The sequence below is a fragment of the Solanum stenotomum genome, unplaced genomic scaffold (genome assembly GCF_019186545.1).
Source record: "Solanum stenotomum isolate F172 unplaced genomic scaffold, ASM1918654v1 scaffold23267, whole genome shotgun sequence".
NCBI lineage: Eukaryota > Viridiplantae > Streptophyta > Magnoliopsida > Solanales > Solanaceae > Solanum > Solanum stenotomum.
The window spans coordinates 75,612-100,711 of NW_026027418.1; the positions used below are offsets into that span (position 1 = coordinate 75,612).

Consider the following 25,100-nt stretch of genomic DNA (forward strand, 5'->3'; position numbering starts at 1 on the left):
GAGTATGTAGTTTTATTTTGTATTTACTAATACTCCCTCTGTCCACTTTTATTTGTCATATTGCGTTTTTCGAAAGTCAATTTGACTAATTTTTAAAGTTAAATTAGATTACGTTAATTCAATATTTTTTTTAAAAAAATTAGATATTCAAAAACTATAGGAAAAGTACTATAAGTTGCAATTTTTTGCATATCAATATGATGAAAATATACATCGTAAAATGTTGGTCAAAGTTCTTATTATTTGACTCTAAAAAAGAAAATTATGACAATTAATTGTGAACGGAGAGAGTAATTAGATTAACGACGTCTGCGCTGACTAAAGCCAATTTGTTCTTTTCTTGGTAACGTAAATAGCAGTCGTTTTATTTTTCAAAAATAAATAAATGCATTATCTTATACTTAGTATTTTATACCACTAATTACAAAGTTGCTATTCGAGGTTGACAAGATGATGTTGGAATATTCAAGAGAATTTTCAGCTTCCAAGTAACTACTTCATTAGTCAAATTTTCAACTTTTAAAAACATTTTGAATTATGTATTATTATAATTTTTAATACATTTTATGCCGTTTTTAAATATCTAAATTTTATATAAAAAACTTATATTTTTCATTACGATCACAATTAACACAATTTAACTTTTAAAATTTGAACTATATCGCATAAATTGAAACTAAAGATAATGATTTTTGTAATTATTGTTTTTTAAAGTATTTCTTAGAATATTTTAATGATGAATATTATATTAATTTGTTTCATTTTGCAACTTGTCAATTTGTCACAGTTGTAAAAGGTACGTACTACGTAGTGCCGTGTAAAGTTAACATATTAATCGTGATAAAGGAGGTCGTAGTTCAATTTCATCTGCATGTATTTCTCGATCAAATTTGTTATATATATATATATATATATGGTGTGTTTAGTGTAATTTATATTTATAAATAATTTATGTATTATTATATCAGAGCAAGATTTATTCTGAGCATATTTAAAAAGTAACCACTATGAATTTAATTGTTATCAAAATAGTATATATATCAAACACTTAAAACATAATATTATTTGAAAATATAATGAAATCAATAAAATTTGTTCTTTTAACAGCGTAGTTAAGTTCTTTGATGAGATAACATATACGACATATAGTTAAGTTCTTTGATGAGATAACATATACGACATGTAGTTAAGTTCTTTGATGAGATAACATATACTTCAATATAGAATAATAATATATTACTCGAATTTCACGGTCACTCATTATTAAAAAAAGTTGTTATATATATATATATATATATATATATATATATAAAAAAAAACCCGCATGTGAAAGGAAGTGTACAATTGATGTACTTTCCTTGTCATATTAGAAGTTAAAAAATAAGACACAGAAATTATAAAAATTAATGAGAATAGTATTAACTTCATACTATTCACTTCAACAATATTTAATAGTCGAAATAGTTTTCGATAGGCTATTATTATTGTTGTTGTTGTTGTTGTTGTTGTTGTTTTTATTATGAGCACTGCTAATTAGCAAGACAGAATTTTGACACGAATTGTCAAGACACGGATAAATGACGAAAATGTCCCTTTGGCTCCAAAACCACTTGTATTTCCCTCCAAAAAAAGTAAACCACCTTTGACATTTTAATAATTATTTACTCTCTCTCTCTTATATCTCCTTCAACTTCACTCGTCACTCTCATCTGTTCTTATTTTAATTTGTTGATCAAGAATTTATTTTGTTGTTGGATTTATATAATTTTAACAAAATGGAATCGACTAGTCAGAATAGTCAATTAAACGATGTATTTAATAATAATCGACTTATACTAATGAAAAATCTACAATTTTTGCGAAAACAAAACAAATATAAACTTCTACAATGTTATTTAACAATAAAATTTAAAATTTAAAATTATTTAAATCCTAAAAGCCTCAAAAAATAATTTCAAAAAAAGAATTAAAACGTGGGGAGCTAACCTGGATTCGAACTCGTGACCTATAGACTAATCGTGTAACCTTTAACCATTCGCGCTGCAATAACATTCGTTTATATTTACGAAAGGAAATGTATTTACTCTCTCACTCTTCATTGGAATATTTCAATGTTCAACCATTTGTATTTACGGTATAAACTACCACTAAGTCAAACGGTCAAATTTGCACATTCTTGTCAACTACAATATTTAGAAGATTGAATATAGGTTCTTGTGAATGAAGAAAAAAATTGACAAAAAATAAATATATTTGAACAAAGGTAGTTTAATCAACTCGGATTTGTCGTTGATTTATTATTCCAAATTAAAATTATGAATGAAAAGGAAACAAAAAACACTAGTTAAAATGACAACGTATGGAGACCCAAACTTGGTAGAAATAGAAGTAAACCTTACCCATAAAAAACGAAAAAGTTTAGTAAAGTATTAAATTAAATAAAAATTTCTTGGGCAGTGTGAAATAAATAATAATTACAACTTGGACTTTTCAGAAGTGGTTTAAGTTTTAAACAGTTGTGATTTTAAAAGTATTAAAAGTGGTTTTACTTTTGAGGGTAATTTAGGTACACGAAATAAATGAATTTACCCAAAGGCCCTTAACTTTTCACCGAAATTACGAAAATACCTGATTTTTGTTGCTCGTGTCATTTCGTGCCAAAAATCTGTCTTGCCAATATTTTCCGTATTATTATTATTATCATTATCATCATTATCATTATTATCATTATTATTAGGCTTAAGTCATTTGCAGCCCCTTAAAGTTGTCCGCATAATTCATTTAAACACCTCAACTAAGGTTTGTACCTATTAAACACTTTTTATTGTTCAAAATGAGTATCTATTGAACACTTTTCATTGACATGACAAAGAGAGTGCAAACACATACATAGGAGCACGTGAAGGGGCAATTTTTAGCTATTTTTTTTTTAAAAAAAATCTCTTTCTTCTTCTTTCTTCTTTAGCCATAACCCTTTTTCCAACACCACCCATTTTCGGTGACGTTGCCGCCATCCTGACTTCTCTTCTAAAAGCTAGCAATTTGATAATTTTTTAAACTAGTATAATTTTTGTTATCTTTCCAAACAAAAGATAAATCAAATCTAAGAACAGTAGTTTCTGGTCAAATTTTATTTTTTCCAACAAATTCGATCTCGACCTAAACTTATGTCAATGTAATCCACCAATAAACATTCACAGTAATGAAGTAAAATTGATGTTTATAAAAACGAAGAGTTCTTCAAATCCATGAATTATCAGTTATGTAATTCGGAAAAATATTTCAGTAACACCATTTTTCCGGCCATTGTGATAGGAATTCGTAATTTTTTGACGAAACATTATTCATGGTCCTCGTAAAAAACCAGTTGGAGAGAAGAAGATTACAATTGAAAAATAGATTGAGGGAGGAATTGTGTGTTGGGATGTTACAGTTTAGAACTGGAAAGAAAAATGAGGGTTTGCCGTGGGTGGGTGGATGGGTGGGCTTCTTTTAAAAATTCTTTTTTAATTTTTTTTAGTTAGTTAAATAGATTAAAATAATATAGAAATTATAATTTCATTTTTTAAATAATTTTTTTGACTCCAACGCCACATGTCATCATTTAATTCATCAATTTTCCATGTCATTGCCATGTCACAGCGAGTGTAGTACACACATCTCATATTTTTGGTAGATTGTAAAAAAAAATGTCAAATAGGTATCAATTTTAAGGGGCATAGGTGTTCAATAGGTACAAGCCTTAGTTGAGGTGTTTAAACGAATTATGCAGACAACTTTAAGGGGCCGCATATGACTTAAGTCTTATTATTAATTAAATATATTTTTAAAAAAAGATTATATATATTTTTGCTCACCAATTTTTTTATAAGTTAATTGAGAGAAGTACTGAACAGATTTTGTATTTGACGCAAATTATTAATTTCGTTCCTAAACTATTGACAGCCTTAAAAACACTCCTCTACTTGACTAACTAAACTTAGNTTTTATAAGTTAATTGAGAGAAGTATTGAACAGATTTTGTATTTGACGCAAATTATTAATTTCATTCCTAAACTATTGACAGCCTTAAAAACACTCCTCTACTTGACTAACTAAACTTAGATACACCTCCGATCACTCTCGATTTGTCACATGACATAACAAGTGGTTTCACACTCTTGTAGAAGCATGTGACTCTTGATTAAAAATCGAAAGAAGTATTGAAAACACTCTTATACTTAACAAGAATTTAGGAATGTATTTCACTCATGATGCAAGACTGGGGCATATTTAAGTTCATGTAGTCAAGTAAACAAATATTTTTAGGCTGTCAATAATTTGAAAATAAAATTAATAATTCACGTCTAGTTTAAGAGTGCTTTCAATACGTCTCTCAAGTTAATTCGTATTACTTTGGGCATTGGAAAATCTGCTAAAGTGACAAAGAGTAGGTGTGGCCATATGAATAAAGATGAATATATTAAACCATGGTAAATTCTTTGTTTTCTACCTCACTAAACACCAAAAAATGTTTCACCAACAACAGACACATTCTTCGCGTGAGCGGAGTTAAAATTTTGAATTTTTTAATTTCCGCCTCCTTCAAAGTACAGATAAATGCTCTTAATTTTATGTTAATTTAACTAACGATTAGGATATTTTTGAATTACGTTTCAACGATAAAAATAGTTTTGAACAAAAAATAAAACAGAGGATAAAGTACATTATGCCTTACTTCTCAATCTTTACCTTCAAAATCACCATTTTAAAAAAAAAGTATAGTAAGGTCATCGATTGAGTGACATTATTCAGTCTCTACATGAAAAATATAATAGACCTTTGGACAAGAAAAATAAAATACTTGATTTTTATTTTTATTTATTTAAACTAACTACCACCAAGTAAAAATTCATAAGCATAAGTCTTGAGATTCACAGTTGATGAACCATTTTCCTTCATAGCTTTCTTAGATAAATCGCTCCATTTCTTGGCATTCTTTTTCAATTTTTCCCCTTCTTTGCTGCTTCCCATCACGATTTCTATACACCTCTCAAACTCATCTCTTTCAGCAATACCTCTGTCACTGGTATTTACCCTAACGCCATTCTTCCAGACATCTTGAATGAGCTTCGCGTTACAAAGTTGATCGTTCCAAATTGGACATGCAACGATGGGCACCCCAGAAGCTATGCTCTCTAAAGTGGAATTCCACCCACAATGAGTCAGAAAGCAACCAACAGAAGGGTGTTTCAAAACTTCCACTTGTGAGCACCAACTCACTAACTTTCCCTGCTTTTCCAATTCATCTTTGCAAGTCATGAACTTTTCCTCATTTGGTCCTTCTCTAGTCACCCACAAAAATGGTCTTCCACATTTCAACAACCCTTGACCAATCTCCTCCATCAATTGACTTGATGTCTCAGTGTAACTACCAAATGCTACGTAAATAACTGATCCTTTTGTCATTAAATCCAACCAATTCATATAATTTTTTGAACTAATCTCAATCATATCAGCTCGAAAAGAATTATCATCAAGAAAAAATGATGGAATTGAAGGCCCAATTCCAATCATAGTCACATTCTTCAAAATCCTCAAAGCATCAAATTCCAAATCATCAAAAGTATTCACCAAAATTTTTGGATTTTCTTCACTATTCAATATATCAATTTGCCTTTTAATAGACTCAGCTGCCCAATTGTTACACTCCACATTATCAAACACAAAAGAAGGAAAATCAATTGGACTAAGTGGAGGCAATCCTGGTAACTCTATTATTTTATCCTTAGAATCACAATTCTTAAAATAATCAGAATAATCAGTATATCTATAATAATAAATATCAAAAATTGTGGCCGGTTGGATCCAAAATAATGTAGATGAAATATTTAATTCTTTTGATACTAAACCAACCCATTCCATAAGAACAGTGTAGATAATATGTGTAAAAGGAGTATAATTTTTTGCATTTGATTTAATTAAACTGAAAATAAATTCTGACCCATGAGACTTTATAGAAGAATAATATGAATGAAACTCATTAAATGAGCCCTTGAAATTGCCATCATAGCCATCAGAGAAAGGAGCAAAGCTTAATCCTTCAATATTTGGAAGTATTTTTATTTTATTGAAAGCTGATAGACTTGTAGATAAAGTAACTTTAATGCCTAAACTAATTAATCGTTTGGATAGTTGAAGAGATGGATTAATATGACCTTGACCTGGAAATATTACAATAAGAACATGAGATTTTTCATTCTTCAGATTTTCCATTTTTTCGTAGGGAAAAGAGAGAATTTTTCTATTGATGCTAATGAAGTGTTTTGCATTTGGTATGTGTACGGTTTTGGAGTTTATATATAAGATAAAAATATTTGGACATAGTAATTGATGACATTTGTGATGACAACATACATATTGTACTAATTCAATTTATATATTGTTTTTTCATAAAAAAAAAGGTAGCCCCTCAATTTGTAAAAGATAAGACTTCAGGTAATATGGATTGGAATTGGAAGAATTTTAATATTTTTTCATTACTGAGTTTTCACCTTTTTTGTTTTTTAGTGACTCAAACTTCACAATATTAATCATTGTGTATTTTATTTATTTTTTTGATAAAAAACTATTTGAATCTGGCATTATTCCTAACACATCAATGTGTATTTTATTTATTTTTTTGATAAAAAATTACTTGAATTTGGCATTACACCTAGCACATTTCTACGGACTTTATCACGTGTCCATCATTCTCAAAGTACTAACAATTCAAATACAAACAAAAACTAAAACTTAACTAATGTCATTAACCAAAATATGATGCTTAATTACTCTTTAATTTGCATAATTGTTTAAATAATTATGCGTACGTAATACGTGTAACATATATAGGCTAAGGTATTACAAGAAAAAAACGATACGTATTTATTCATTTTTATTTTTTATAATGATTCGGACTTTGCATGAATGGGGATTTTTGAACTTTTGGGCATCAAACTGTCTTTAATGACCGAGTAAAATCTCATTAACATAAGCTTTGAGATTTACATTTGATGAACCATTTTCCTTCATAGCTTCCTTTGCCAAATCCTTCCATTTCTTGGCATTCTTCTTAAGCTCCTCCCTTTTCTCTCCATGTTCCATCACGATATCTATACACCTCTTGAACTCATCTCTTTCGACGACACCTTCTTCACTGGCATTCACTCTGACGCCAATCTTCCAAACATCTTGAACGAGCTTAGCGTTGCAACCTTGATCGGTCCACAACGGACACGCCACGATAGGCATGCCAAAAGATAGGCTCTCTAAAGTCGAATTCCATCCACAGTGAGTCAAAAAACAACCTAAAGACGGGTGTTGTAACACTTCCACTTGCGAGCACCAACGCACGATTTTCCCTTGTTTTTCTAGTTCCTCTTTACAAGTCAATTTTTCCTCTGGATATCCCCCTTCTTTTTCTTCCCTAATCACCCACAAAAATGGTCTTCCACATTTTAATTATTCTTGGCCTATCTCCTCCATCGATTGACTTGATATCTCAGAGTAACTACCAAATGCTATGTAAATAACAGATTCTTTAGTCATTGTATCCAACCAATCCATGAAATTTTCCGAACTCCATCTTAAATCAGCTCCGAATGACTTATCTAAAGGATCATTTCCATCAAGAAAAGCTGAAGGAATTGAAGGACCAATTCCAACCATAGTTAAATTCCTCAATGCCCTCAAAGCATCAAATTCCGAATCATCAAAAGTGTTCACAAGTACTCTTGGATTTTCTTCACTATTCAATAACTCAATTTGGTCTATGATAGACTTAACTCCCCAACCATACTTAGAATTCACATCGGTGAACACAAACGAGGGAAAATCACGAGGACTTAGTCGAGGTAATCCTGGAAGATCTACAACTTGATCTTCAGAACAATTCTTAAAACAATTAGCATAGTCAGTGAAGCAATAATAATAAATGTCCAAGACTGTGGCGGGTTGAATCCAAAAAAATGTAGATGGGACATTAATGCCCTTAGCCACTATACCAACCCATGCCATAAGGGTTGTGTAAATAACACGTTTGAAAGGGCGGCCCTCAGCCGCTCTAGTTTCTATGATTTGAGTTACGAATTTAGAACCATGACTCACTAGGGAAGAATAAAATGACTCGATCTCATCTAGTGATCCTTTAAATTTTCCATCATAGCCATCAGAAAAAGGAGTAAAGCTTAATCCTTCGATATTTGGAAGCTTGGAAATACGATTAAAAGCTGTTAGGCTAGTGGAAAAAGTGACTTTTATTCCTAAATTAACTAATTTTTTGGCAAATTGAAGAGATGGATTAATATGACCTTGACCTGGAAATGTTACAAGAAGAACATGACAATCATTCTTCAAGTTTTCCATAATTCTTGTGTAAGATAGAATTTTGTTAATTAATCTATGGTAGAACGTAAGGTTTTAATTAATGAGAGCTTATATAAGAGAAAATTATTGAAATGTGACCATTGATGACGTTTGTGGTGACAAAATGCATTATATAATAAAATTAATTCATCGATTATTTCAAAGAAATGTAGCCAATAATTCATATAGGATAAGAATTCTTGTAGAATTAAACAACAAGAAGTTACCAAGAAATATGTTAAAAACATTTTATATCCTTTTAGACAATGATAGCCATGAAAAAGTTGTATAGATTATGCTCAATGTTTCCAATTTAAAATTAAAAAAAAATAGCAAAAGAGGGAGAGGGGAAGTACCCACTATCAATTAATATTTAGACACGAATAGTGAAAGATAATAATATATTCTGTATAATTTTACAAATGCGTTTAAAAGGGGTAGATTATTGTATACAATCATTCTTCCTATCTATAAAACTATTAAACTAGGAGAACATTTAAAAATAATAACAAACTTCTTCCTAAAATTAGCTTAATAAAAATAAGAGGAAAATTGGCAAATTTGCACCAAAAACCCATGTGACTTCATCTCATATTTGGGCTTATATATAGTGCTGTGATTTTCAGCCCTTGTTGGTTGAGAATTCAACACACTTTGGACTGAAGGCCCTCTTCTTGGTCTTCACGTGACCCTAACTTTTGGCTCTTGGATTCAAATTTGGATCATGAAATATATATATGAACCCCATATATTTGGGGCTAATTACATCTTATCTCAAAAGTTTTTTCAATTACAAAAATCTCGAATTTTTCATTGCTCTCGAATACATTCATTGGTTGTTCGATACCTTGCAAATGATAGGGATGTATCCGTGCTAACGAATGACAAAAGTTCACATTGATGGTTAATGAGATGGATGGACTCCTTATAAGACTTAGACAATTCTCCTCCATTTGAGCAAGATTTTGGGGTGTGAGTTAGGTCTAAGACCTAATTTAACATGGTATCAAGGCAGAGACCTTATGTAATAATTACCCTTATTAATAAGGGACGGTTGGGTGGACGAACACTGGAATATGTGTTTGTATGTAAAGCAATTTAAATTGTACTTAAAGTTGGTCTAAGATTTGTGAATTGATTTAGGGATAAATTGATACTTGCCCCTCTACATTAGAAAGACATGTACAGTATGTTGATAAACACGTGTTTTCCAATAAAAACGACGGAATGTCGTGGCAATTAACAGTGTCAGAGTCTTAAAAGGAAGGAACAAAAAATTCACAATAGAGATGACACTAAGGTTAAAGAACTCATTAGTGCCATATATGTTTCATCTTTTGACAAATGTTCTACAAGTTAAAGCTGATTATTTCACACTTTATTTTATTATGTTTCTCAGATTATAATTTCTATTTCCTTGGTTCAAAATTAGGGTTCAGAAGAAAAGGCCATTGATTTGAATAGATCTAGATGATAATAATGAGTTATTTGTTATTTCTTTTGGGTACTACTTATTTTTATTTCTTTTCTGTACTATTGATTGATCAACTGTGCTAATTTTTTTTTTTATCAGTTGTGAGTTGGGCTCAATATGACTTGGTTCAGATATAACTTATACAGAAGAAATTATGTTAGAGAAGAATTCAAAAATGGTTAAGATGTCATGTTTGAGGCACTATTTACTATTTAATTTGACATGCACCTTTAGTTGAGAATCAAATCAAATAGTGTGAAACCCTCTTTCATGAACATAGACCCCTGTTTATAGTGCATCCTTCTTCAGGCTTATTTAATTGTACATTAATTGATTTGGATGGGTAATTAATGGATGCATGCACTCTTCTTCTTTTTTTGATTGATTTGGTTGATCGACGTTTGTAGATTAGATGGGGACGTCTATCTTAAATGTGATATTACATCGACTGATGTTGGCTGAGGAACTCAGAAGAATGTGAAACTTTCACTTATGCTTATGCAAGGTAATCCTTCTTTCTTCCGGTAAATTCTTTAGTTTTTGTTATTTTTCTGTAGTTCCTTATAGCTACAGAATCTATCACATTCAACTGTTGTTAATTTCTGGTGGGTTTTCTGTTTTCAATATTGTGTTGTTTCCAATATATTATCTTATACTTCTCATATTTAAATATATAATCTTATCTTTTTCATATTTGATGGCTTTGCAGGGTATTTGTATTTCCCACTTTCAGTGTTGGAAATCTGTGCTTTTCCTATTCATAGTGCGATGATGATTGATGTTATGTTCTTCTCTCTGTTTATTTGCATGTATTGTTAGGTGATTCTACAAAGATAAGTAATGACTTTAAGGTGTTCGATAATATGCCAAAGCAATTGAATAACTTTGATTTTCTTATTTTTACCCACATTTTATGTGTAACATACTTCTCTATCAGTCCATTGCGTATTTTCTACTTGTTAGTATTATCAAACAATATGTATGTTCAATTGCAATTTGATGCTGCCAGGCCAATTTGTCAAAGTAATACTTTTACAATAAACCAAATCATGGCAGCTTCTTAGTAGGGGTTTGTTGTGAGATGGAATTAACGTTTTTCTAAAATTCCATATCGCATGTCCAAACAAACCTTCAATTTCATCTCATGATTCCATATCCATATCATGATAGCATATCGCATGGCCAAACGGGCCCTTACACGAAATTGAAAATTACTCTCTACTGAAGAACTTTATATTATCAACTCTTGCAAAGCTTACAGTAATTGCTTTGATTTCTATATTGCACAAAATTCCACCAAAATTCATTAAACATATGGAAGGAAGGGCTTCCGGAACAACAATTTTGGTGGGTGCCAGTGGAAATTCTTGGCCTGTGGACTTAATACAGCAAGATGATGGTTTAATCTTCCACAATGGATGGGTTTCATTTGTTAAATATCACTGCCTTGAAACTGGGGATACTTTGGTTTTCAGATATGATAGTGATTTGCATTTCACTGTATAAGTATCTGACGATATCCCTTCTGAATGCATAAGTAGCCAGGATACCCATGGTCTTGCATCTAGCAAGGACGGGTACACTCCAGAAGATGCAGTTTTCTCATATGCAGGAAGAAATAAAGCATTGTGGTCCACGAACTTGGAATCATAAACGAACAATGGTGTGCCATAGAAACATGTTATGTCATGCTAGATATGTATAAATGTCGCAGGTAAATTCTATCACAACAGCGAGCTAAAAGAGTTGAATCATAAAGGCGGTGAGTCTTGCAACAGTCAAATGATACAGTGTCTTCGTCTGAAGTTGAGAGTCATATGAAAATCAAAGTGTACTTCCAACTTTTAATCGTTTGTTAGCTAGATAAAAGTCGAAAAAAAAAAATTCACATAATGTCGCTTGTGTATATATAGATATACTTTTGTACATAAATTTATTTACTACCATTTACACTACTTTCTCTCCTACTATTTTGCAGGACATGCATACTTCCGCGGCTAAAAAACAACTGCTTGCACCTCTATCTTTGAAGTAGGTGAGGCAGGGAAATTGGGAAATTTTGACTAATCTAATAAGTTCGATGTGTCTAAATATTGTTTGTCTGAATACTGAGACTAATATCAAGTAGATATGATGCAGCAGAAAAGTATTTCCCACTCCCACTAATTACTTCAGATAGAGGTATGTCTATTTTGCTAAGTCAGCATCACACTAACTTAATCTGTTTACAAAGGTAATTATAATTTTACCATCTACATGAAAAAAAGGACTAGAAATGAATTTTCAGAATGGTACTCTATTGCAAAAGGAAGACTATGCACGACACAACAAGGTTAGTGTAGTTTACATTCCATTTCTATTAGTTCAATTAAATAGAGTACTCGCTTTTAAAGTTGATACAAATCCTTAATTTGAGGGCGATAGAATGATGGATGAACACTGCATTGTCAAAAAATGATCTTAGAAAATATAATTTCTTTTTTGATTTGCATGTATGATTTAAGTTTTGAAAATGAAAAGCATAAAGGTCATGGACCCTGACACAAGTCTTGCAATAAAAAAAAAAAGACAGAAAAACTTTGATTCGGCTACATATTTAATAGTATAAACTAAAAGACACACACACATATACATACAAATATATAAAATTGATGTTATTTTCTCCTCCATACTCTTTTCAGGAGCTTTAGTGGTGATATCTGTAAATGAACTAAAGCTACTTTTTTATTTTTGCTCCAAGTTATATGTGCTGAAATGTACAAGTTTCATATGAAACATTTGAATTTCCACCTATTTTGGAGATAATGATGATATCAAGAAGCTTGAGGAGGAAAAGGTGTTGTCATTAATTATTAGTTTTGGCTTGATTTTGATTTTTTTGTTTTCGATTACGGAAATCTTTGTTTATCTGGAAATTCAAAGCTTATCTCTTTTTCTATATTGTGGGTGGGGGGAGGATTAAATTGAACTGATAATTTTTGCTCAAACTTTTCATACATATGTTACTCATTTTGACCTGATTCATACTAGATATTGAATTCACCCTATTTGGAGTATTACATTGCAATATTGAAGAAAGTTTTGGAACAGATTCAAGTGCTCTGCCTAACTTTATGGCTCAGCAGAGGAAACAAAAAGGAAAATGGAGGAGAAACAAGAGCTGCAGATCTATGTCATTCCATGGTGACTCTGGATTCATTTCTTTCTAGATGTATTGGAAAAGAGGCTCAATGAGCCTACACTTGATTTATCATATCTTCCAAAGCATACTTGTAAACCTTAATAATATAAAAAAGACCTTTTTTATTTTCTCTGTAAACTAATGTTGTATTATTATGCCTATGTGTTTGTTGTGTGCCTCAAAATGGTTCTCAACATTTTCCCTTTTCTCTTTTGCTGATTTAGGAGAATAGTTATGTCCACTTCTTTTTTCTACTGTTTTGAACTCGGTGATGATAGTTATTAACATTTTTATTAGTCAAAGTTCTTATAATGATGCAAGAAAATCAATAATTTAGTTAATTGTTGAATCAAAATTCAAGAATGTTGGGCCCGTGCTAAGCACGGGCTATCACCGATCTAGTATAAAAATATACATCACTAAACTAGATATTTTCCAAGGGAATGAGTATACAGATTCGATAAAGTTCTTTAAAGACATGATTACCATGATACTTTTTGAACGTGTTAATATATGATCAGGATAATCGTGTTGATGTCTACATCTATTTCAAAGTGATCACTGCTTTAAGTAGGGTGCTTCTTTCTATTAGTATTTGTACCAATTACCTGAAAGGGTGTTGTGTACATATATAGCCCTATTTATTGATAAATTACACAGTATATATATGGTTAAATTTTGTTTTAGATACATATATTAAATGTAAGATAGTTGCATATTAGGAAAATTATGAGGTGTACTGCTATTTGTGGAAATCTGTAGGCTTTTTGTTGAATTGTTTCACTCATTTTGAACACGCCTATGCCTCTATTATTGGTTGGTCTGATTATGTGAGCAGATCTCACATTTAGATACTTGCCTGCCAGCATATGAACTCATTAGAGTCAATAATATACTCATTCATAAGTCATGCCATTCAATAATATACTCATTCATTAGTCGTTTCATTCAATAATGGGGAAAGACGCATTCTATTTTGTCTCCCTTCAATTTGCCAAAAAATTATTGAAGGGAAAGATAAATCTCAATTATTGATTTAACATGTGTATCTTATCCAAATAAATACTTGAAAAAAATGAAGAAAAAGAAAATGGAGAGGAGCAAAATTCTTTTTGGATTCTTGGGATTATGAAGGGTCAAGTCATAAATACCCATAGTTATCCAAATGACTCTCCAGAAATACATGTCCTACCGAGACATAATTTGGAACTTGCTATCCTCTTGCAGGTGGTGGACTCTTTCATTAGGTAAGGGAAGAAGGGGCCTAAGCACGGCAGATGCCGTACACTTGAGTGGCAAAGGAAAGTAAGACCTTACCTTTTTTTCCAGACTTTAGTGGTCTTTCCGTCTCAAGTTATATGTTGTGAATTTTTAAAAGTAGTCGTTTATTTTAGAAGTTTAAATAAAATTAATTATTTTCTCTTTCATTTTACCCTTTGTAATATTTTTGAAATTTACAAATATCTAAATTATGGAGAGATGATACATACTTTAAATCTCTTTAGTGAAAATTTAACATTGAATCTGCCTGTGAATTACTCGGTGTGATCCCATAAAATTAGAGTTTCGTGTCAAACATAAAAAATGAATTTATAGGATCATTGTCACTCCCCGAGCCTACACCCTGGGCGGGATTAGCACTCGAAGACCATTGTTGGCCCCGAGTGAACCCTTGGCCTGACTTACTTAACTCAACGAAAGACTTAACTCGTCACATACACATTCATGAAGTAACTAGAATGTTATAAATGAACATTCAATTGGCAATGAAGGCAAACTCAAGTCTTTAACATATGAAATGAAAAGTAAAGATAACTGAATTGACTAAATGACTGTCTATCTGTCTATGAAACCTCTAAACAACTGAGATGTATGTCGGGACAGACCCCACAACATCCTAATGAACTAAACTAGAAAGCAATGAAATGGATCCTCCGAAATGCAAGGAGGCTCACCAACTGACTCTGAGTGCTGAACCTGATCAACGAGGCGCTGTACATTGAATGTACGAGTATGTGAGTTGGAATGCTAAAACAACATAGGCTAGAAAGAATATGAGAGAAACTGAAGAACTTACCTGGCTCAACTCAACTCAACCTGACTGAACTCATTTCAATATAAAACAATTTAAAAGCAAGTGCAATATAAAGAAAAGTTGTTTGAAAACATGCTATCAACTCTGTATGTATGCAAAGATACAAATAACTATGAGATGTATGTAAAAATACAAATAAATTGATGTATATAAAAATACAATACTTTTGTGGGAGTTTCTCTAACCGACAACCATCACTTAAGAGCTATAGTGATGATACAACGATCTTCCTCATGCTGCCAGCACATCCTATACCCGGCCAAAGGTATAAGACCTGAACTGCCTAATGGATCTACAAGTCTACTTCGGAAAGGGTTCATCTTAAAAGTATGACCCTTTTCTACTCATGATGGCTACATGGTTTAAGGGGGCTGATAGTTGTATGGACTCTTCCCCATCAGTGCTTAATACTACTCCCAAAAATATACTAGCTCTTTATGTTTAAAAACACACTTCTTCTGTGATTTGAGATTAGTGCTCAAAACTTAGCTCAAAGGCTATCTTGGAAATCTCAGTTTCCCTGCTTGCTTCATTTAGAAAGCTATTGCTCTTTTCTGAAAACTAGCCCGAAGGCCCTTTGGAAATCTCAGTTTCCGCTCTTATTAAATATGTAAAACATTTTAAATCTCTTTGGGAAATACTTAGTCCCCATATGTTTCTTTGAAGAAAAGAACTTCAATTTTACTCTTTACTGAACTCAAAACTTAAGTCTTAAAACAAAGTTAAAACATTTGTGAAAGTCGTTTTGAAAACTTTAAGAACTTATCTTATCTTGACTCTTGACTTCTCTTGACGTTGACTCTTAACTAATCCTTGAATTGAATTATGGATTCAAGGATTAAGATTTGTGATTGGAAAGATCTCATATTGTTTATGAATGATTTTAGATAGCTAAACATGAGAAAAGACCGAACATCGAAATACGAAGGAGAGTCCACGAGGCATAATTAAATTTTGGTTTCAAAATAGTCTTTTGAGGCAGAACACCTCGTGTCAGCTTTGCGACGCGAAGTAGAAATTTTCAAAATCTGGGACCAGGAGCGCGACACGCAAGCACTCTTCTTCGTTTTCCAGCCCTAATTCGCCCAAACTCGGTTCTTTTTCTTAAACTACTTTTAGATACAAATACCCAACAAATGTACCTAAGAACCTAACTCGAAACGACTCTATAATGCGATGTAGCGAACTCAGAAACTTTCCAACTCAGGCAAATTCAAGAACGATATATGAATTCAAGAATAGGCATCAAGATCATCAACATTCAAACACTTTTAGGACGAATCCAAACTGAAATTTATATGCTTGGCACTTGGGAGAACGATCCTAATGTTATGACAGCCTCACATACCTGATCAAAGTAAATCCTTGTGACATCTTGCAAGCTGATAACTAGGAAGAAGCTTAAAAATAGGAAATAGTCATTTTTGGAAAGAATTTAAAAATCTGGAAAATTTGGTTAAGTATGGGAAAAAGTGAGTTTTTGGTCAACTTTAAACAGTCATAAATCCTAGATCAGGATGAGTTAGGTGTAGTTCCAGTTATGTTTGGAAAGCCCTTGGAATGATCTTTCCAACGCCGCCGAGTTTGCTCGATTCCGAGTTCGTATGAGTGAGTTATGCCCTTTGGAAGTTGGGCTGTTGGCAGGGCAGTTAACCCCATTTTGTAAGGATATTTTGGTCTTTTACTTAGCCATTTATTTTGGTCATATTAAGGTGTTAGACTGATTTTTAAATCATTTTTTCCCTTTTTAAAAGAGTGAGAGTTAGGGCTTTTGAGAAGAGAGAAAGAAGAGGAGAAAAAGAAGAAGGAGCAAGGAGTCCGTCAAGATCGTTGTGGATATCGTCGGGGGTGATCCCTATTAAGGTATGTGAGATCATAGTGTTGAGTTGGTTCATTCCCCCACATGCCAAACTAGTTTTAATTCCGAGAAAAGATTGATTGTGTTGTTGAAGTTTGTGGTTGTGGTTGTTGAAGTTGTGGTTTTGTTGTTGAAGTTTCTTGTTGATTTGGGACATGTTTCCGGTTGTGTTTGTGAGTTGAAATCTATTGTATGTTGAGGGGTTTTATGATTCTAAGTGTTTGGGGCTGGAACCATTGAAGTTAAGGAGGTTTAGAGTTGGAAAAATGAAAGAGAAAAGTCGAGTTTTATGGGGAAAGGAGTGGCGCGTCGCGCCTCAAAAGGGACTCTGAAGCTTGAGGGCTGGCGCTCCGCGCCTCTCAGAGCGCCAAGGACGCCAAGTTTTCCCTTTCATTCCCCACTTTTTCATACATGTTCCTTGGTAATGTACCTATGTTTTATAGTTGATTTCAACACTCTAAGGTACATCTAAACATCATGAATTCATCCTTAAGCATGAGATCATTACCCTCGAATCCGTCCTCCAATTCGAGGAAAGTTAGGATCAAAGTCAAGTGAAGTTAGAAGTCAAGTTTAGGATTTAAGAAGCAAGTCAAAGCAAGTCCTTAAAGTTTTTCAAGAGTCTTTATTAAACGTTTTAACTTCGATTTAAGGCTCAAGTTTCAAGTTAAGCCAAGAGTATAGAGTTGAGTTCATTTCTCAAAAGTTATTAGGGAACTATGTATTTCCAAAGAAGTTTCTAAATGTTTTTACATTTGAGTAAGAAAGGAACTATGATTCCAAAAGAGCCTTTGGGCTAGATTTTGAGCAATTATCTCAAACTAAAGAAAGATGTGTTTAAAACACTTATGAGCTAAAGTATTTTGGGAGAAGTATTGAGCACCGAATTGGGGACGCGAGTTCATATTTACTTAACTCTCTATAAGAACCATGTAGCCAAACATGGAAATTAACGGGTCATTCTTTTTAGATGATCACGTAAGATTAAGCTAGTGGATCCATTAAGTTAAGTAAGGTCCTATATCATGGCAAGGTATAGGATGGTCCTTGGGCAACGTGAGGTAAAACGTTATATCATCACTAGGGCTCATAGTGGTGGTTGTCGGTTAAAGAATCTCTCACTAAAGTTTTATTACTTTTATATAAGTAAATTTGAGTTTGTTATTGTTTTATCCTTAACGAACTAAGTTGTTTACAATGTTTTACAAGCTTTATATATATTGCATGTGTCTTATTGCTTTATATTGAGTTCGGTTATTCATGAGTCGAGCAGAGCCAAGGTAAGAGTTCCTTTGTATTCCTTTCAAGCTTAAGTTGTTGTTTAGCTTTCCAGCTCGCATACTCGTACATTCAATGTACTGATGCCAGTTGGCCTGCATCTTATGACGATGCAGACGCAGGTACCTAGGATCAGTATCTAGCGCGCCGTTGATCCAGCTGAGCACTCCAGAGTCAGTGGTGAGCCTCCTTGTTTTCCGGAGGACTCTGTTATTTTGTGTTCTTAGTTTTGTTTGTTTAGGATGTTGCGGGGTCTGTCCCAACATCCATCTCAGTATTTTAGAGGCTTCATAGACAGTCAGTCAGTTAGTAATGAGTCTCTCATCTATGTATATATGTAACTATTCTATTTTGAGACACTAGTTGCCTTTTTGGCCAGATTTTATTAGTTAAGTTGTTTTATGACCCTTTCATTGCATGGAGTTATTCTGTTGAGTTAGATTTCCGCTGAGTTAAGAAAGTCAGGCCAAGGGTTCGCTTGGGGCCAATAATGGTCTTAGAGTGCTGGTCCCGCCTAGGGTGTAGGCTCGGACCGTGACAATCCTTGGCGAAACCACGATCAAACTAAAGCGATCTTGGCGAATCTTTCCCTTTTCTTGTTCTTCTTTTCTCTTATCCTTTCTCCTTAGCTCTAGCGTGAAATCCCAAATTCTAAAACTGACTAAGTTCTGAATTGACCCATATTAAACTCCTAAAATCGGATTAAAATAATAGGGTAGTGAAAAGACTAAAATACCCTTTAAAATCCCTGTTTCGGACATTTCCTTAATCCAACAGCCTAATTTCCAAAGGGGATAACTTGCTCATATGAACTCGAAAGCACGCAAACTTGGCTGCGTTGGAAAGATCATTTCAAGGGCTTTCCAACCATATCTGGAATTACACCTAACTTGTCCTGAGATAGGAGTTATGGTCGTTTGAAGTGGCCAAAAACTCACTTTTCCTCACTTAACAAATTTCAAGATTTTAATTCTTTCCAAATGACTCTCCGACTTTAGTGGTCTTTCTGTCTCAAGTTATATGTCGTGAATTTTTAAAAGTAGTCGTTTATTTTAGAAGTTTAAATAAAATTAATTATTTTCTCTCTCATATCTCAAATTGTAATATTAAAGCATTTTATTGAGAGAAAGGAAAAAAAATTAAGAATCCATTATAACCAATGGTTGATCCTAGGGGTGTGCACTATTCGGATTAAACCGAATAAGGCCTTATACCCGAATTAATGGAATTCATTCAATGCATAGACATATCGGGGTCGAAATTGGTATGGCACCTAGAAATATCATAGGAGAAGAAAGCATTACTTCTGAGCTCTGCTCTGTCTTTCAAACTCAAAATATCATCATAAGTGAATAAGTGAGTGAGATTGGATTCTAGGCTCGATGAGATGTGATTCCCCGGGGGGATCAGGAAGGAGATATAGCAATAGACAGCCTATTTTGAGCTTGAAAGAAGAACTGTTACGTCCGTTTACTTAAACCAAATCAAATCAAATTTTTATTTGGATTGGTTTTTTGGTTTTTCGGATTGGTTTTGGATTAATAAATTACTTTATTTGGTTTTTTGGTTTGGTTTCGGATTTTAAAAAATAAAAACCGAAAAACAAAAAAAAACTAATTTTTTATATATGTATAATGTTTAGGTTTAGAATTAAGTTGGAGTTAACCACTTTTGTCCCTTTTTGGTTATTGCCTTTCATGATGATTACGTTTATATTTTATGTTTGAATTACATCTATAATACTTATAAGTATTGTGTTTTAAGTTTTACTTATGATTTATATTAGAAAGTATATTTAAGGAATTAAATATTATTACTTTGGTTATGTTATTAATTATTGTCATAACCGAATAACCAAACCGAAAAAAGCCGAACCGAATAGAGGAAAACCAAACCAAATTGATTTTGAATCGGATTGGATTACATTTTTACAAAATCAAAAACCAAAAAATCCAAATCGAATAGTGCAAAACCAAATTGGAAAACCGAATGCACACCCCTAGTTGATCCTACTATCACACGTCCATTGATAATTAAAAAAATAAAGAGAACGATAATGATGTTGAGCCAATCCCTATAAATACCTCACCAAATATAGCAACACATCTCAAATTGTAATAATTAAAGCATTTTAGAGAGAGAGAAAAAAAATAAGCAATGGTTGATACTACTATCACACGTCCATTGGCAAATTATCATTCAAGTGTTTGGGGAGATTATTTCCTTTCCTACACTCCTCAACTCACAGTATGTTTCGTTTTTCTGTGAGATAGGCTTGGTGATAAATTTGATATATCGTATTTGTTTTTTTGTTCATATCATGATCAGTAGTAGCTAGTAGCTAGCATTATTTTCATAATTTCTCGTCCTACGATTTCTATTACCTCTCATAATTTTATGTGCTTTAATTATCGTATTGTTTAATTATTGTTATTGTTCCATGTTCCTATTATATGATATGTCATTTTTACTACTGAAATAGTACATGTACGGTTGTACCTCCACGAGGTAGAGGTAAGATGCACTCTACCTTCTTTTAATCCCACCTATAGAGTTATACTGATTATATTATTATTATTGTATTGCATTTGTTGCTATTTATTATAGGTAGTAGAACAATATATAATAACATTAAACATTTGGTGCAGGAAATTAGTAGCCAAGAAAAACTTGAACTTGAAGAATTGAAAGAAAAAGTCAGGCAAATGTTAGTGGAAATTCCTAATAATAGTACACAAAAACTTGTCTTGATTGATACAATCCAACGATTGGGAGTGGCATATCATTTCGAAAACGAAATCAAAACATCCATTCATAATATTTTTGATGGATCGAAACAAAATAAAAATGAAGATAACGACGATGATCTTTGCGTTGTTGCTCTTCGTTTTAGACTAGTGAGACGACAAAGGCATTACATGTCTTCTGGTATCGTATCTCTACTCTAATTATCCTATGTAGCTTATCAATGTTGATTACTAATTCCTTTCTGGTCAAAAGTAAAATATTGACGAGATGAATTCAGAATTTAATCTTTATGAATTCAATTTTTTTATAAATTGAAAAATATAATATTTATAGTACTTATAAGTTAAAACTTTAGTATATATCTCCAAAAAGGTTGTTTAATAACTAACTATGACGCAATTAATCAGATGTGTTCAAAAAATTCACCAGCGACGACGGAAAATTCAAGGAAACTCTTACTAAAGATGTTCCAGGCTTATTAAGTTTATACGAAGCAGCACATCTAAGAGTACACGGAGAAGAAATTCTTGAAGAAGCTCTAACTTTTACCATCACTCATCTCAAGTCCATGGGCCCTAAATTGGACAACTCACTCAAGGCCCAAGTTAGTGAAGCCTTGATCCAGCCCATTCATACAAATGTACCAAGAGTGGTAGCTCGTAAATACATACCTATTTACGAGACCATTGAATCACATGATGATTTGCTTTTAAAATTTGCAAAATTGGACTTCCACATTTTGCAAAAGATGCACCAGAGTGAGCTTAGTGATCTTACAAGGTATATAAATTTATACATATATCGTCTTTAATTAATCTGTCTCTCTCTCTCACACACACACATATATATATATGCACAGTGTGTGATATATTATAAATATTATATACATATATAGGTGGTGGAAGGATTTCTATCATGAAAACAAATATCCATATGCAAGAGACAAATTGGTGGAATGTTATTTTTGGGCTATGGGGGTGTATTTTGGGCCACAATATGGAAATGCAAGAAGGACGATAACAAAATTACTCGTTATCATTACCATTACTGATGATCTCTATGATGCTTATGCAACTTATGACGAACTTGTGCCTTACACCGATGCAGTCGAGAGGTAAAACCTAATTACTTTAACTCTTTACAATATAATGTTGTTACATTTTGAGTAAGAAATATGTGTTATAAATTTATGCATGTGCAGATGTGATATTAGTGCTATGGATTCGATATCGCCCTATATGAGACCACTTTATCAAGTCTTTTTAGATTGCTTTGATGAAATGGAAAAAGAATTGACCAAAGATGGTAAAACAGACTATGTCTACTATGCAAAAATTGAGGTAAGTGGTCCCATCAATCAATTAAACCGGAGATTGATATCACTGATGATTACAAATAATTAATGCTTCTAATCAATATATTTATTTATTTTTTTAGATAAATAAGTGGATCAGAAGTTATCTTAAGGAAGCAGAATGGTTGAGAGATGATATTATTCCAAAATGCGAGGAATATATGAAAAACGCTACTCTAACTGTTGCCGTTCAATTGCTTTTGATTACTTGTTTGACTGTTGCGGACAAATTTATATCCAACGAGACTTTCGAATGGATGATAAATGAGTCTTTGATCGCTCCAGCTACATTACTAATCAATAGATTAAAGGACGATATTATTGGACATGAAGTAAGTGTATATATATATATATATATAGTATATACACCAACATATTATATATATAGTTTGAACTTATAAAAATAGATGTTTAATTTAAACGTCATACTGAATTGTATTTGATGCATGCAGCACGAACAACAAAGGGAACATGGACCTTCATTCATTGAATGTTACATGAAAGAATATGGAGCTTCAAAACAAGAGGCATATGTTGAGGCTCAAAGGCAAATTGCAAATGCATGGAAAGATATAAACACTGATTATTTACATGCTACCCAAGTACCAACGTTTGTCCTCGAACCTGCCTTAAATCTTTCACGCCTCGTAAATATTCTCCAAGAGGATGATTTTACAGATTCAAGAAATTTCCTTAAAGACACAATCACCTTGTTGTTTGTTGGCTCTGTTAATAGTACATCATGTGGATAATCGAACTATTCATTGAGTGTACGTTTTAAGCAAACAATAATGGTTCCAATATTTATAAGTGATAACTGCAATTATGTGTGTTTGGGGTGGATGGGTAGGGGGTGTCTTGTCTTTGCACTCATATTTTCTTTTAATAAAATGTAACAATAATATATGAAGCAATTATGTGTGTTTGGGGTGGGTGGGTAGGGGGTGTGCTGTCTTTGCACTCATATTTTCTTTTAATAAAATGTAACAATAACATATGAAGTTGTATTGAAGCTGGTTTATTTTCAGTTTGAAATGATATGTATGCCATGCTATAATAGTAGGTAAACTTGAAGGTGAAAGAGACATAACTTTGAGTTTTGTTGATTTACAGCGTGATAATTTTATTGAACAAGAAACAATTCGAGTTTTTGTGTACTATTATCTGATGTTATTGTTTGTTCTAATTTTTTTTTTTTTTTTTTATCATATTTGATTTTCCTCTCTTGAAGGAAGGACAACATATATTAACCATAAATATAGGTTCTTCCTTATTTCTAATTTCACATGTTTTGATAATCTTTCTATTGGAGGAAAATGTCGTGCTTCTCTTGAAGGTATACATACATAGTAAGCAACAGAGGCAAAGACTCTAAAGCTTATGGTTTAAAAGATTTTGGTTCTTGAAAGTTAACAATTTCTTAGAACAAATAGAAAATATAGATAAAAATTACTCCTTAGTTCGATTAAATCAATGATAAAACCTAGCACTTTGTCCCTAAATAGCAAAAATTGAAATCAAATTGTTAAGATGTCCCATGTCGGTAGAGGGATGAAAATTTGGTCTCCTTATTATATGGACTTGGACAAACCTCCCCTCATGAGCTATCATTTAGGGTTGAGTTAGACCCATGTCATATATTTTAAATGGTATCAAAACTAGCTAGGCACATCCTAATTTGTTGTTCACCGATAATGAGCCCCCATTTAGAAGTGTTCACGCTCCAGTTGAGATCTGGGTGTGCGGGGTCCCAATTTGTTGTTCACCGATGATGGTCCCCATTTAGAAGTGTTCATGCTCCAGTTGAAATCTGGATGCGGGGGAGTGTTAAGATGGGTCTCAATTTGTTGTTCACCGATGATGGCCCCCATTTAGAAGTGGTCATGCTCCAGTTGAAGTCTGGATGCGGAGGAGTGTTAAGATGTCACACATCGGTAAAGGGATGGGAATTTGATATCCTTATATGGACTTGGACAAACCTCCCCTTATGAGCTAGCTTTTGGGTTAGGCCAGGTGTCATATTTTTACACTAATAAACATGAATCAATATGAGGTCTATCTATGTCTACATGTTATGAACAAATTATGTTAGTTTTTTTTTAATGAAAAGTTTAATTAAATAATTTTATGAGAGATATTTTTTTAATTGAGTTACTTTTTTAAACTAACACTTTGTAACTTTATTGCATATTTCTTATAGTTAAATGACCTCTAAAGCACTTAGTACTAACAATTTTGTCAAAACTTAATTATGAAGTTCAATTTTCTTATAAAGTAGGATTAAATTAACTTTCTTCAAAGTTCAAACTTTTCTGATTATTAAGAAGGAAAAAGGAAATTTTGGGTGTTACAGTATTTGGAAACACTGATTATTTACATGCTACTCAAGTATCAATGTTTGTCGTCGATTTTGCCTTAAATCTTTCACGCCTCGTAAATATTTTCCAAGAAGATGATTTTACGGATTCACAAAACTTCCTTAAAGACACAATCAACTTGTTGTTTGTTGACTCTCTCAATAGTACATCATGTGGATAATCGTATCAATAATCAAATATTGATTAATGGTTCCAATACTTCTAAGTGGTTGTTGAAATAGTGAGTGTTGTTCATCTTGTATTCCTAAGATATTTAGAACAAAACTTTGAAGAACTTGGTAAGAAACAACAAAGAGTATTTTCAAAACTAAAAAATTAAAACTAGTAGAGAAAATAGAATCAGAAACAA

At 32.5% G+C, this 25,100-nt stretch overlaps 2 protein-coding genes, 1 long non-coding RNA gene and 1 pseudogene across 3 annotated transcripts; 2 read left to right on the plus strand and 2 right to left on the minus strand.

Annotated features, from left to right (window-relative positions):
• Nucleotides 1–4,754: 4,754 nt before the first annotated feature.
• On the minus strand, nucleotides 4,755–6,303 carry LOC125851201 (UDP-glycosyltransferase 75C1-like). The gene has a single exon (XM_049530979.1). The coding sequence runs from the start codon at nucleotides 6,253–6,255 to the stop codon at nucleotides 4,870–4,872; it is 1,386 nt and encodes a 461-aa protein (XP_049386936.1). The 5' UTR covers nucleotides 6,256–6,303; the 3' UTR covers nucleotides 4,755–4,869.
• A 575-nt stretch (nucleotides 6,304–6,878) lies between these two features.
• Nucleotides 6,879–8,386, minus strand: LOC125851196 (UDP-glycosyltransferase 75C1-like; annotated as a pseudogene).
• Nucleotides 8,387–12,422: 4,036 nt separating this feature from the next.
• LOC125851205 (uncharacterized) lies at nucleotides 12,423–13,178 on the plus strand. The gene is made up of 2 exons (XR_007444895.1): nucleotides 12,423–12,695; nucleotides 12,890–13,178. It is a non-coding gene; the product is annotated as an uncharacterized LOC125851205 (long non-coding RNA).
• A 7,220-nt stretch (nucleotides 13,179–20,398) lies between these two features.
• On the plus strand, nucleotides 20,399–23,214 carry LOC125851204 (sesquiterpene synthase 14b-like). Its single transcript, XM_049530982.1, has 7 exons — nucleotides 20,399–20,518; nucleotides 20,920–21,199; nucleotides 21,427–21,799; nucleotides 21,915–22,133; nucleotides 22,221–22,359; nucleotides 22,457–22,705; nucleotides 22,826–23,214. The coding sequence occupies exons 1-7, from the start codon at nucleotides 20,429–20,431 to the stop codon at nucleotides 23,123–23,125; spliced, it is 1,650 nt and encodes a 549-aa protein (XP_049386939.1). The 5' UTR covers nucleotides 20,399–20,428; the 3' UTR covers nucleotides 23,126–23,214.
• Nucleotides 23,215–25,100: the final 1,886 nt, after the last annotated feature.